This window comes from the organism of the source record quoted next, unplaced genomic scaffold, assembly GCF_019419815.1.
Source record: "Pyrus x bretschneideri cultivar Hongxiangsu unplaced genomic scaffold, Pyrus_bretschneideri_v1 Contig25, whole genome shotgun sequence".
Classification (NCBI taxonomy): Eukaryota; Viridiplantae; Streptophyta; class Magnoliopsida; order Rosales; family Rosaceae; genus Pyrus; species Pyrus x bretschneideri.
In genome coordinates, this window is record NW_025999557.1 from 6053187 (window position 1) to 6066803 (window position 13617).

At 37.4% G+C, this 13617-nt stretch overlaps 2 protein-coding genes across 3 annotated transcripts; one reads left to right on the plus strand and one right to left on the minus strand.

Moving 5' to 3' along the window:
* The first annotated feature begins 320 nt into the window (after window positions 1-320).
* LOC103931990 (CTP synthase-like) lies at window positions 321-6345 on the plus strand. Its single transcript, XM_048586968.1, has 23 exons — window positions 321-735; window positions 840-919; window positions 1020-1106; window positions 1197-1247; window positions 1355-1472; window positions 1565-1621; window positions 2038-2102; window positions 2258-2341; window positions 2548-2598; window positions 2705-2767; window positions 2857-2903; window positions 3147-3216; window positions 3310-3372; window positions 3662-3751; window positions 3838-3876; window positions 3950-4099; window positions 4181-4258; window positions 4352-4437; window positions 4808-4856; window positions 4946-5026; window positions 5194-5287; window positions 5546-5653; window positions 6079-6345. Exons 1-22 carry the CDS (start codon window positions 618-620, stop codon window positions 5608-5610), a joined length of 1686 nt encoding a protein of 561 aa, XP_048442925.1. The 5' UTR covers window positions 321-617; the 3' UTR covers window positions 5611-5653; window positions 6079-6345.
* A 38-nt stretch (window positions 6346-6383) lies between these two features.
* Window positions 6384-7708, minus strand: LOC103931989. 2 transcript variants are annotated; one of them, XM_048586967.1, is made up of 2 exons: window positions 6758-7708; window positions 6384-6669 (listed from the first exon to the last, which is right to left on the minus strand). In XM_048586967.1, the coding sequence occupies exons 1-2, from the start codon at window positions 7450-7452 to the stop codon at window positions 6621-6623; spliced, it is 744 nt and encodes a 247-aa protein (XP_048442924.1). In that variant the 5' UTR covers window positions 7453-7708; the 3' UTR covers window positions 6384-6620. The 2 variants fall into 2 exon arrangements, with proteins under 2 accessions (XP_048442924.1, XP_009339795.2); XM_009341520.3 differs by having other exon boundaries at window positions 6384-6666; window positions 6755-7706.
* Between the last annotated feature and the right edge of the window lie 5909 nt (window positions 7709-13617).

Below are 13617 nucleotides of genomic sequence, written 5' to 3' on the forward strand. Positions count from 1 at the left end.
CATCAGTTGAATTTGAAATGTGACGCTATGTATTGAAATTGAGTGGTAAAATGTCCGTTGCGATTATATTTATAGATTGAACGAGATAAAATGAAATCTAAATGGTGTTACAACGAAGTGAAAGTGAAATAAAAAAATGTTGAGATGGATGTCGGAGCAAAAAAAAGAAACGCACTTACTAAATACTATGGAAGTGGGATGGAAGCCGGAGGAATTGGGATTATTCCTCCCACACTCAGCAGCAACTAGCAAGCGCTGATATTAGCTTTAAATCGACAACAAACATGAGGACGGTCCTTAATTAGGCCAAGGGAATAAAATGAACAGCCTTGTTATATATATTTAACCGATGGAAAGACAAAAGAATATGAACCAATCCTACATATTCGCATAAAAGAGAAACTTGTTTGGATGTCAGGATACAACTCTGAGCATCCCATCTCCATCATATGATATGATAGCAGGTATGATTATGATATAAAAAGGCAGGCACTGGCACTGCCCCCGCCCGCTCCACTCTTCCTTAGCGTTTCCCGCTCAGACATAGACACAAACATTTGGCCTGGAAAATACAAGTGAGAGGGAGGGAAGGGAGGGAAGCGAGGAGAGTGCTCCTGATGAAGTACGTGTTGGTTACAGGCGGGGTGGTCAGTGGGCTGGGCAAAGGCGTCACCGCCAGCAGCATCGGCGTCGTTCTCAAAGCCTGCGGCCTCCGCGTCACCTCCATCAAAATCGGTTCCTTCTCTTTATTCCTTCCTTCCTTTTTGCTTTTACTACTTAATCATCTCTTCTCTTCAATCTGATTTGATTTGATTTGCTCTACCCATCTGCTGCTGCAGATCCATACTTGAACACAGATGCAGGCACCATGTCTCCCTTTGAGCACGGTGAGGTTTTTGTTCTTGACGACGGCGGAGAGGTAACCATTGACCCTGCTAATTTCTTCAATACGTATCAAATCCGCGTTATCTTTATTCTTCATGCTGCTGGGTTTGTTTAATCTCTAATCGTAATTGTAGGTTGATTTGGACCTGGGCAACTATGAACGCTTCCTAGATGTAACTCTTACTAGGGATAACAACATTACCACTGGCAAGATATATCAGGTGCTTCTAATAACAAGGGGTGTTTGTCTGTCTTCCATTTCATCACTTTTATTTTGACATTTTTTATTTTTATTGTTTTGTTCCGTGTAGTCTGTTCTTGAGAAGGAGCGGAGAGGTGATTACCTTGGCAAGACTGTTCAGGTGATGATACAAAATCACAATGTTCATAAATCCTACCTTTTCTTTTTTGCTTCACTTCCATTGAACGCTGATGACTGCCTTTCCTTCGTGATTTTGAGTCGATTTAGGTGGTTCCACACATAACTGATGCCATTAAGACATGGATCGAATCCGTTTCAGTCATTCCTGTGGATGGAAAAGAGGGCCCTGCAGATGTTTGCGTGATAGAGTTGGGAGGGACTGTGGGTAAGCGATAGTCAATACATAGATGCAATACATGCTTCATTATTCTTTCTCTGTGTTTATGTACAAAGACAATAATTCTTCTTTCTTCTTAGGTGACATTGAATCAATGCCATTCATTGAGGCTCTGCGCCAATTGTCCTTTTCAGTTGGTAAGGTTGTGGTTTATTCTGTTCTTTTGAGGAATTTTTTTTATTCTGCTTATGAGATAATTTCCCCACCCATATGTTGGCTTCCAATTGTTTATCATGTTTCTATGCTGTGTGATCAATATATATCTTCCAATGACTGCTCTAGGAATACGCGGTACGTACGGTTTAGGTATTGTTTAGATTTATGGTCTGATATGTTATGAGCAGCTTTGCAATAATAAAATTGATAATATTATCGGGACTTTATGTGGTGCTTTTTTGTATTTTTGTTGGCCGGGGTATAGATGCAATGAAACAATGCTTATCCAGATTTAAAAGTAACTAACGATTTCCCTTTGGAGTTGATGTGCAATTTCATCTGGAATTACATTGATGTTAAATGATCATTGCTGGTGTTGATTTAATTCTTTTGTCAGGGCAAGAGAACTTCTGTCTTATTCATGTGAGCCTGATACCAGTGCTGGGTGTTGTTGGAGAGCAAGTAAGATCCCTCTACTTAATTATTGAGTGTTACGTTTCTTCATTAATTCCTCATACAAGCTTGTAAGTTTAGAATCAAAATGGATTATATTTTACAAAGAATTTGCTTAATTTTGTATGTTTCTTACTTTCTTTTTGTGTTTGTAATTCATGCAGAAAACAAAGCCTACGCAACATAGTGTGCGGGAACTTAGAGCATTAGGCTTGACTCCTCATCTATTAGCATGTCGCTCTGCAGAGGTACCTCATTTCACCTATCTATTAACCTTATAAGCTTTTCTTTAGTTTCCATTTAAGACTTGCTTGGACACCTACATTGGTGCAGTGAGATCACCCGACTCCCCTTGTGCTTTACGCTACCATTATTTTGCCAAGGTTAATTTTTGTGCAGATATAATACATATTATTTTTTATTTTTTATTTTTTTTTGTGTGACTGCATTGCAGCCTTTGTTGGAAAATACTAAGCAGAAACTTTCACAATTTTGTCATGTTACAGTAAGTTGTTGCTGAATAAATTCTATGTGGCCTTTTTTCTAAATTTCTTTAATCAAACTTCATTTTCTGATTACAAATTTTAAATTTCATTTACGCTTTTTTACAGGCTGGTAATATTCTTAATATCCATGATGTACCAAACATTTGGCATGTTCCTCTCTTACTTAGGGTGGGTTCAATAACAATTATCTGTCTCCTTGGTGGCTTCATACTTTATTTCAAAATTTTATCTAACTATTGTTCTAAATTGTTGTTCAGAATCAAAACGCTCATCATTCAATTCTTCAACAACTAAATTTACTAAGGTATGTTCTCACCATTACTTCACATATAAGGCTTCAACTTTTGTGCTCGATTGTTGATCAGCATCAGCTTATTTAAATTCTTCTTGTGTAATGATGCCAAGGCAATCTCTCTCTAGAATACTGTCCGACTTGGATTCTTTTAGTTGATATATGTGCTCTTTCGGAATGCTGCCTAAATATAGGAAGGCAAACAGCATGAAGTTTGGCTATGTTAAGTTACCAGTGTTTAATTTTCTGTTTCAGCATTGCCAGGCCTCCTGATTTAAGAGATTGGACCAAGATGGCAGAGACTTATGATAACCTCACCAATTCCGTCAGTATTATTAGATAATAGTGCCATGCTCAATTTTCAAACATTCTCTCTTTTGGTTTTTTCATTCACCACATGAGAATTTTATATTTGCAGGTGAGGATTGCCATGGTGGGGAAGTATGTGGGCCTTGCAGATTCTTACTTGTCCGTAGTAAAGGTGCAGTGGTAGCTTCTATTCTATTATTAGGAAGGGTCATAGGATGGTGTATCTCTACTAAGATTGTGGAATTCATTAGCAATTTTTCATGAAAAAATTTAGCTATTGCATGTTGTAGTGCAAATATGAGTGTATGGCTCCTTTTGCAATGCATGCTTAGTAGATTATATATGTTAATAATTCACTGCCTACACATGTATTTTACCATAAATGCTTGCTGATATATAATTCTGAACAATATGGCAATCTGGACCCCAAAATATAATATTTTGTTAAATTTGTCTCGCAGGCCCTTCTGCATGCTTGTGTTGCTTGTTCTTTAAAGCCATCAATTGACTGGATTGCTGCTTCTGACCTTGAAGATGATAGTGCCAAACTGGTATTGAACCATTACACTCCTCTTTTTGCAGAATTTGGTTTTAAGTCTATTATTTTGTCTTTTCTTAAGATTTGTTTTTTATACAGATACCAGAAGCACATGCTGCTGCATGGGGGACCCTAAAGGTATTCTTTAAGCTAAATTGTCGTCCCCTAGCCTGTTGTACAGTTTATGTTTTGATCTATTCTATATTTGCAGAATGCAGCATGTGTCTTGGTTCCTGGTGGATTTGGAGATCGTGGTGTGAGAGGTATGATATTAGCTGCAAAGTATGCCAGAGAGAACAATGTTCCTTATCTTGGGATTTGTTTGGGCATGCAGATTTCAGTGATTGAATTTGCGAGATCTGTAAGCAACGTTTGCTTAACTAACAGGTTTTATTCTTTATTTAAGATCATATATCATCCCTACTTTAATTACTTGTTTTAGGTTTTGGGTTTAGAAAGGGCAGACAGCACAGAGTTTGATGCACAGACACCAAATCCTGTTGTAATTTTTATGCCTGAGGTACAAATTTATGGTGATGTTTACCTCTTTAATTTTAAAATAAGTATGGCTTCAACCTTCGCCCCATGACAGTTAATTTTTTTATGTGTAAAGGGATCAAGAACACACATGGGAAGCACAATGAGACTGGGATCCAGAAGAACACTTTTCCAAGCTCCTGATTGCACTACTTCAAAGCTGTATGTGCAATATCTATAACTGTGTTCAATTTAGAAATCATAGAATAGCCGGCTAGTTACTGCAAAATGAAGTTATAACTTCAGGTACCTCTGCTGCATTTATACAGTAAAATCAATGCATGTGCCATGTGTTCCAACTTCCAAGTCTGTCACATGGCACAAGCTATAGAACTTTATTGCATTTATACTGTAAAATTTTGAACTTTCTTGGTCAACGTACTATTTTGCATGCGGCCTTTGATGACCTCTCCACTATGTGTTGTGTCTGCAGTTGCTTTTGTCAAAACTAATCCCACAAGACCACTTTAAAGTTCTCCATGTTTAAGAGTATAGGGTACATGCCTGATGTGTTATTGCTATCAATTGCTAGGTACCATAACTCAGAGTATGTGGATGAACGCCACAGGCACAGATATGAGGTTTGTTGTAAATTTATTTAGGTGAAAAACATGATGATTCAGAAGCACGTTTTACGTAGTGTACATGGTCTTATTTCATCATGATGCAGGTGAACCCAGATGTTATTGGAGTTCTTGAAGAAGCTGGCCTGAAATTTGTAGGGAAGGATGACAGTGGGAGACGAATGGAGGTGGGTTTTCTGCTGAGTTTGATGCTTTGTTGAACTTGAGCATTGTCAGAATTTACTTGGTTATTATTGCAAAAATTCCTTTCTTATCATTTACTGAATAGTATTTGACTTTGAAGATTTATTTTTTACAAGATTTGTGTTTGTTCTGGTATTTTTCTCTTCTGCAGATTTTAGAGCTTCCAAGTCATCCATTCTATGTAGGAGTGCAATTTCATCCAGAATTTAAATCACGGCCTGGGAGGCCCTCTCCTCTATTTTTAGGTACTTTGACACGCAAGTGAACCATAGATGTCATAGACTTACATTTACTGTTCTTACTTGGAAACATGTGAACACTATGGCATCCATCATGGAATTACCATGTAGCGCAGATCTATATTACTCAAAGTGGAGAGATTATTGGACATGTTTGTGTCAGAATAGACTTGTCTATTACAATTCTCATTTTTATTCGGTCGATTTCTACCCAGTCCTTGGATCTCTGTACTTGAGTTGACACATGTGACATTGCAACTGTAGGTCTTATCTTGGCAGCAACAGGACAGTTGGAAACCTATCTTGACCAGAATCAAAATTCTAGTTGACAACATTGGATCTCTCTCAATGGTTCCAGATCATTAGTTCAAGGTAGGTTTGTAATTTGAATGTGAGAGGTCCCATAGAAGAAGAATTGGACTTGCGTTGTAGCTGTTTGTGCATTGTTCCCCCTGGCTCTTCTGAATGTGGGTGAGAAAGGGGGATGGGAATGGGTTGGATCATCTCAAGACTCACGACATTCTGTGCTCCGTATGCATAAATAGGTGCATCTTAGGGGTCAGTTAAGTGATTATGTTGAACAGTGTCTGTCCGGTTTGGGATAGGGTTGGATTACAGTATGACCGAGGGAAGGGCTTTCTATTTCATCTGGTAAGAGATAGATATGTTTCTGTTCATCCATACAAAATGGTAGACAGTATTCACTTGATAGTTATGAAAATGGGCATGGATGCGTATTGATGGTTCCTAGTGTAGTAAAAAACTAATGCATTGTCCATTTTTTGTTACAATGGCAGATAAACGTATGGAAGTTTATGAAAGTAGATCCTGATTGTGGAACAAGTATGTCGATGCAGTTGGACAATTTATCAGGTAGCTGATCGATCAGTTGAAAGCAGATACAAGTTCTAGGTCATTAGAAGGATTCATTGATTAGATTGTTCAATCATGTAGGGGAATTTGAATGATATTGTTGTTTGGCGATATTAATTACTTGTTGGCATTCAAGAGTTACCATATTCGGAATGAATATACTTATGAAACTTTTTCGAATGTTGTCCTCATCATTTATTAGCACTTAAAAATGTAGACATTTTTGAAATTCAGTTGTAAGCTGCTGCTTGTATGTGTGAGATGATTGTTGTTACATACAATGTAATGGGAAGCCTAAGCCTACAGTATCTACAAAATATGCCGCAATGCTATGCCTCTTCTTTTATAAAATAAATACAATGTAGTTCAGTACAGTAAAAGTAGACTAGAGGAGCAGAATTGAACCCAAAAACAAAACCAAAATCAAAATAAAAAAAATGCCGCAATGCGATGGCTGTCCTGCGAGTTACTGTTTTGGTTGTCTGTCTGTCTTGTCCCTGGATCTGGAATTGCGGAATTCTGGAGGAATTGTCGAATGTGGATGGACAATGTGAATGATATATGTGATTAATTTAACATGTGAGGTTCTGAGTGTGGTGTCGGTATGAAATCTGTCTTTGGAGCTTCATTTGCTGGTAGAACTTAGCTATGAACTCATCTGCCTTCATGTCAACCGATTCCTCTAACTCCTCGTAAATATTGTTTTTATAAGCTGTAGCAGGAGAAAGAGTAACCCTTTCTTCCTCATCATCCTGAATAATATCTCGGCCATCATCCTTCTCATCGCATTTGATAAGAAAGCTCTGCCTTGCAGTACTAGCATCGTCTTCATCATCATCGTCATTGTAGCAGTTGCGGCAATCGTTTGATTGATATCCGTGGTTATTGATAATCATGTCGACTTGATCATCATCAAAATAATCAAGTGCTAATGGTGCGTTTAGGCAAGGGATGTTGTTGATGAAGCACATGAAGGAGGAGCGGGAGCAGCTGGTTTTGGTTTTGAGGGTGGGGAAAATTGGGGTCTTGTCGAACGACAGCTGCCGCTCGAAGTAATACTGCTGCTGCTTCTGCTGCTGCATGTGCATAAGCATGTGGACGAAGCTACTCTTGAGCAACTTGGGGACGACGCGCAGTTCCATCATGAGGCGTCGCCTGAAAACACCGCCCTTTCTTGCCCAAAGCAATGCCAGACGCAGCAGCTTCCACGCTCTATGTGTTGGTCTTGGTCGACCGACGTCATCATCATTACCATTTGATGATTTCTTCTTCGACATCTTCATCAATGTCATCGTCATCTTCAGCTCACTCTTGAGCAATTGATTAGCTGGTGGAAGCAGAGTAGAGGTGCTACTAACGTAGGTAGATTCAAAATGTGGCCTGGTAGTGGTAGTGGTAGACCAGAAAGAGAGAAAGTGACAAATTGATCACAAAAAATTGGCTAATAAATTACAGTTTGATGAGAGCGAGCTGAAAATTTTCTATGATACGGTGAGTGGTGAGTGGTGTTGTCTTGGAAGGCTACTATATATATATATATGGGAACTCACAGGAGGAGGTAGCCATTTATACAATACATGATTAGTAATATATGTTATATAAATAAATAGATATATTAGAGGAATCTTTGTATTTTACGCGGTGGTTGCTAATTATGTGTGTGATCTGCTTATAGGAGATTAGTGTGGAAGGTGGGAACTCGATTGTTGCTGGGGACACGGTTGTTATACGCGGGAGGAAGCAAGCTCGAACCTCCCCTTCCGCTTCATTCATCGGTTCCCAATTTTCAAATACAATACTACTTTAGCTCTCTTCTATGACCACGTTGTATTATAAACGTTATAACTTGAGTTGTTCATTTTTTTTAGAGATAATTTTTAGACGACGACAAAGAGAAAATAAATGATTTAGATTATGATATCTCGTAAAGTAAAATGATATAACCTCTTCATGTATAGAGAAAGTTAAGAAGATTGACTTTTAACATGTAAGAAGTCAAACTGTGTCTAAATATTTATATAACCCGTCGTTCCTTTCCCCACACTACTTTTTTTGTTTTGTTTCTTGCTATACTACTATTTTGTTATTGTTAATCCGTACGCCACCAAATACGGGAAATTAATATCTACACCATGTGCATAAACTTGTAAGAAATTATGCACCCAGTTTGACCCTTAATGCGTTATAACTTGCAAGTCAACAATATTATTAACTAATGCTTATGATAGGCAAGAAACTTCTACTTTTCAACAAAACTATTAAGTTAGATCTGAGGGACTACATATATATATATATATATATATATTTGTTCTAGCTGTTGCCATATATAACTCATATTTAAATGATGGTTTTCGACGAAATATATATGTAATTGATGATATTAAGCGACTCGCGGGGCAGCCATTTGAATTTTGAATAGGTCAATGCCAATTATTTGAGCGACAAATACATAAAGTTATAAACTATCACAATCAACGCAGCTTTTGATTAGTTGGATTTTGCTGGATCTTTCCTGACATGACCACCGTTTCCTTGTTTGTTTCCTTAGAAGAGGATCATCTCCAGATTTATTTTGTGGAGATCTTAGTTATTCATCGTGTATCATATGATTAGAAATTATTTAATTTTTTTATTTAAAATTAAACACAAATAATACATAATAAAAATTAATATTATTCCTGCAAGAATCAACCAAGAGAACCCAGTGGCCTCCCAATGAAGCTGACTCTGTCATCTGTGGTTGCCCATGGGCCCTATCGCTTATATTCTCCCAAACCGTGTTCTAAGTTCTAACAAATGTATATATACATAAAATTTCATTTCAGATTTATATTGTAGATTTTAATTAATTGTAATGTGAATCTAGCTTCATACATAAAGAATCTTAGTTATAAGATTAGTGACCAGTTTGGGATTGTTGTACTTTTTTTAAATGGTAAATTACATTTTACCTCATCAGGTTTGAGGTTGATTTCAATTCCTTACAACATCTTTAAAACATTTCACTTTCATACCTTACGTACTATTTTATTTCAATATAATACATCGGTACATTTTTCATCCATTAGTTCGTTAAGTGCTGACGTGACTGTCACATTTGTGCCACATGACAAAAAAATAATTTTTTATACATTAAAAATATTATAATATTAATCCTATTAAAAAAAAAAAAACCCTAACCCATATCCCCTTCCTTCCCCCTCACCTCTTTGCAACTCCCATTTACAAAATCCACCGCTTAGCCCGCGGTTCATCCCCATTGAAGCACTTCCATACCTAATTCTACCCACCAACCAACCCATTTACAAAATCCCCACTCTAAAACCCTAATAACCTAACCCCCAAACCCGTAGAGAGTTCTGCCTAGGTTGTCGAAAAAGTCAGAGTTGACGAAGAGGCTCCAGAGGCGGGCAGTGGTGGCGGTGGAGCTAGAGTAAGCGGTGGGGTTGGGGGTGGAGGAGAAGGGGTTGGGTGGTTGGCCCCCCGAGGAGTCGTTGGACTTGAGAAACATGGCGATGTTGTCACTGTCGCTGCCACGTGGCAGGAGGTTGGAGGAGGCTAGGCAGGAGAGGTCGAAGAGGAGGAGGTCGTCGAAGGTACTAATTTGTTTGAAGGTAGGGGGTTTGAAGGAAGCAAAATGATGTGTTCTATTGAGAAAATTTGTCAAGTGTTGTCGAGGCAATCTAAAAAGATTTTTTTTGTCAAGACCTGGAAAGATATTTTGTCAAATACTATGTGAAGCTTTCCAAAATGTCAAAAATGCCCCTTGGTTTTTTCACAATCAAATCCCAAAAAATTCAAAAAAGGAGGACAAACCGGTAAAAAAATCTTAACAAAAAACTGTGCTGGAAAACAAAATAAATAAAAAAAGAAAAAGAAAAAAAAGGAGACAGTGATGAAGTTATGCAGACTTGCAGTTACAAAACTCAAAGAAAATTAAAAAAGAATAATGTGGGAGAAGGGTCACCACGTTCCGTTCAGTTTTGCAACTGCTATCAACAGTTTCCATTCGGTTTTCAGACTCCCACATTCCAACCTTTTATCATCACTTTCTCCGCTGCATGAGTTCATTTCGATTTGTGAATACAGAAAAGAAAAACCAACAATTTTAAGCGGTTAATTGCAGTTTAATTTGCATTCATATTTATGTTTTCCTTTTAGTTTGTGTTTGATTTTCTTTGACATGAAAGAAGAAGAAATCATGTAACAAAGGGGATTCTTATATGTTGAACTTGGAACGAGTATGAAGAAATTAACGATACTTCTTTATCTTTTGAGTTGGACATGTATGTTTAATTTTTTTTTTTTTTTTTTTTATTATTTCGATTCTTGGAGGATGAAGGGCAATAAAGCAGAAGAGTTGAATCAGACTATCAAATTGTTTAAAGCTACAAGTGTGGTAAAGTCAAGGTTTCTCAACTGGAATTCGACAAAAGCTTTGCCGTGGAGAAGTAATATGGACTTTTATGCTTTATTATTTGGTAGGCTTCAGATTGTTGTCCTGCATAATATCAGTTTACTATCTACAATTAGATTTATCGAGTCTGTGGTTCATCTTCTAATGATCTTTATATCAGTAAACACTGTGCCTTCAAACATCCGTACTTTTGATACGTTAGCTTTTTTTTTAAATAATTTTGCACTTTTGTCAAACATTGTATTTGTAGAAAATACTACTAGAAAGTATTGAAATTCACGGCAAAGCCCAGACTTGCAGTAATATGACATATTAGCATATAGCTGCTCAATTTGTATCTCACTTCGTCATCGTTCTCTCTACACATCTTTCACAAACCACCATTTCAGAATAAATAGAACTTCAATCTCCTCAATCTGGAGTTTTAAATAATCTTTGGAGTTTTCCTGTTGCTTTGGGTTGTTTATCGATATTATTAATCCAGAAGGGCATTTTTTTCGATCAATTAAAGAATCCCCGTCTCCTCAATCTGGTAATTTTTCTCTTTATGCTAGCCGATGATATTTAGCCTAGTTTGGTAATGAGGTGGTTCTAAAGAAAGTGGCTATTTGGGAGCTTTTTTATGTTGGGTAGACATTCAGTTTCAGTTTTTTTCACAATTTTGAGTGAAAAAAAGCCAAAAACACAAACCGAAGACCCAGCTTTGAAAAACCAGTTTTTTTTTCACATCTGTTTTACATAGCACTATAATACTGTTTTTTTTTTGTCCAAAGCACTTTTACAAAAAAGTTTACCAAACACTCTGCTGCTTTATTTTACAGCACATCAGAAACAGTTTTTTTTCAGAGCACATCGATACCAAACCAACTCTTAATCTGTGTGTTAGGAAAAATAGAGCTGAAATTATGGTTGTTGTGCTCCCTTTATATATATATAATGATGGAAGTCTTCTTAGTCGGAAAGCAATATACATTACCAATAGCAAAGATATTTGACCAAATATGTTTGTAACTTTCAAATATTTTTTTATTCATTTCATTCTTCACCTATAAGTAAAGATGACTGGTTGATATTACAATTGCAGTGTACTCTTCAAGAAAATTGACCAACTTGACGACTAATGCGGAAAATGGCTCGAAAGTGGCTAACTTGAGACCAAGACGGCTACTTTCGAGCCCTTTTTTGGCCAAACCACAGTGATTTAGTCATCGAGAAAGGTACCATTCTCTTCGTCTCATTGAGAAGTATGATTTTTGTTTTTGAATCACTCGATTTTGTTTAGTGTTGAAGAAGTTATGAACGTTTAAAATTTACCCAGTTTCCGATGAGTTTTCCATTTTTCTCGTGGACCAGTCATCTTTCAGGCTATTTTCCGGCTATCTACGGCAACCATTGGGCTTCTAAATGGTATAATCTTGTTCTATGCTTTCCTATCTTCATTTTGATATATTATGGGTCGAATTTGGTTAAGAAACGATTGAGTTACGAATCTTTGAAAATTACCCAAACTTTCAGCCAAGAGCTCCTGGACATTTAACGGAGTTTTTAACGGAATGACCAAAATAATGGATGGTGGACAATCTCAAGGACCATTTCCACTGATTTTCAATCTCAAGGACCAAAGTGACGTGTTATGCAAATCTTAAGGACCATTTTGACTAAAAAACCTTATTTGTTTGAGTATGTATCTTTGATGTAATTACAAATTTGTTGTTAATCTACTTTATATCTTTGGTGTAAATATTTTTTATCTCTTTGATGTTTGTTCTTTTTTAATCTCATTTTCTTTTCTCCCACTTCATATTTTTAACTATGATCATAGTGCAAATGAATTCAAAAAACTCAGGATAAACTTTTTCTCTTCAAGTTACTATTACTTCTTTGCCCTACAAGTCCTAGCTTTGGTTCTTCAAGTTACTATTACTTCTTTGCCCTACAAGTCCTAGCTTTGGTAATAATATGGAGAACAACGTCTGATTTAATTTTTTATTTTTTTTGTCGAAGGGTCTGCTTTACTCTTCTCATTTTGATAATTCCCTTGCCCTTGGTTTGATAGCATTTGGGTTTTAAGCGTTGATATAAAGAATCTCATTCTAATTTTTAACTTTTAGGGTAAATTATATTTTACCCCTTCATGTTAGGGATCAATTTCAATTCCTTACAACATTTTTAAAGAATTTCACTTTCATACCTCACGTACTATTTTATTTTAATATAATACATCCATTACATTTTCCATCTATTGGTCCGTTAAGAGTTGACGTGGCTGCTCTCACATCCCGACCCAAGGGGGACCATTTCCCGAGCCTGCCCCACCACCGTAGCACGATATTGTCCGCTTTGGGCTTACCATTCCCTCACGGTTTTGTTTTTGGGAACTCACGAGCAACTTCCCAGTGGGTCACCCATCATGGGATTGCTCTAGCCCCCTTCTCGCTTAACTTCGGAGTTCCTACGGAACCCGAAACCAGTAAGCTCCCAAAAGACCTCGTGCTAGGTAGGGATGAGAATATACATTTAAGGATCACTCCCCTGGGCGACGTGGGATGTTACAATCCACCCCCCTTAGGGGCCCGACGTCCTCGTCGGCACACACGCGGCTAGGGTTAGGCTTTCATACCAAATTGTTACATCCCGGCCCAGGGGGACCACTTCTCGGGCCCGCTCCACCACCGTAGCACAATATTGTCCACTTTGGGCTTACCATTCCCTCACGGTTTTGTTTTTGGGAACTCATGAGCAACTTCCCAGTGAATCACCCATCATGGGATTGCTCTAGCCCCCTTCTCGCTTAACTTCAGAGTTCCTACGGAACCTGAAGCCAATGAGCTCCCAAAAGGCCTCGTGCTAGGTAGGGATGAGAATATACATTTAAGGATCACTCCCCTGGACGATGTGGGATGTTACAGCTGCCACATTTGTGCTGACATGGTTGTCACGTGGCAAAAAAATAATTTTTTATGCATTTAAAATATTATAATAATTTACTCTATTAATAAATAAATAAATAAAAAAAAAAAAAAAAATAAAAAAAAAAAAAAACCAA

Excerpts from the sequence above, each read along its gene's own strand:
- LOC103931990 (XM_048586968.1), top strand. The coding sequence starts at position 618 with ATGAAGTACGTGTTGGTTACAGGCGGGGTGGTCAGTGGGCTGGGCAAA. Across the intron at positions 1,248-1,354 it reads ACCTTGGCAAGACTGTTCAG|GTGGTTCCACACATAACTGA; the intron begins GTGATGATACAA and ends GAGTCGATTTAG. Across the intron at positions 4,259-4,351 it reads TTGTAATTTTTATGCCTGAG|GGATCAAGAACACACATGGG; the intron begins GTACAAATTTAT and ends TTATGTGTAAAG.
- LOC103931989 (XM_048586967.1), bottom strand. The coding sequence starts at position 7,452 with ATGACGATGACATTGATGAAGATGTCGAAGAAGAAATCATCAAATGGT. Across the intron at positions 6,670-6,757 it reads CTCCAAAGACAGATTTCATA|CCGCAATTCCAGATCCAGGG; the intron begins CCGACACCACAC and ends TCCTCCAGAATT.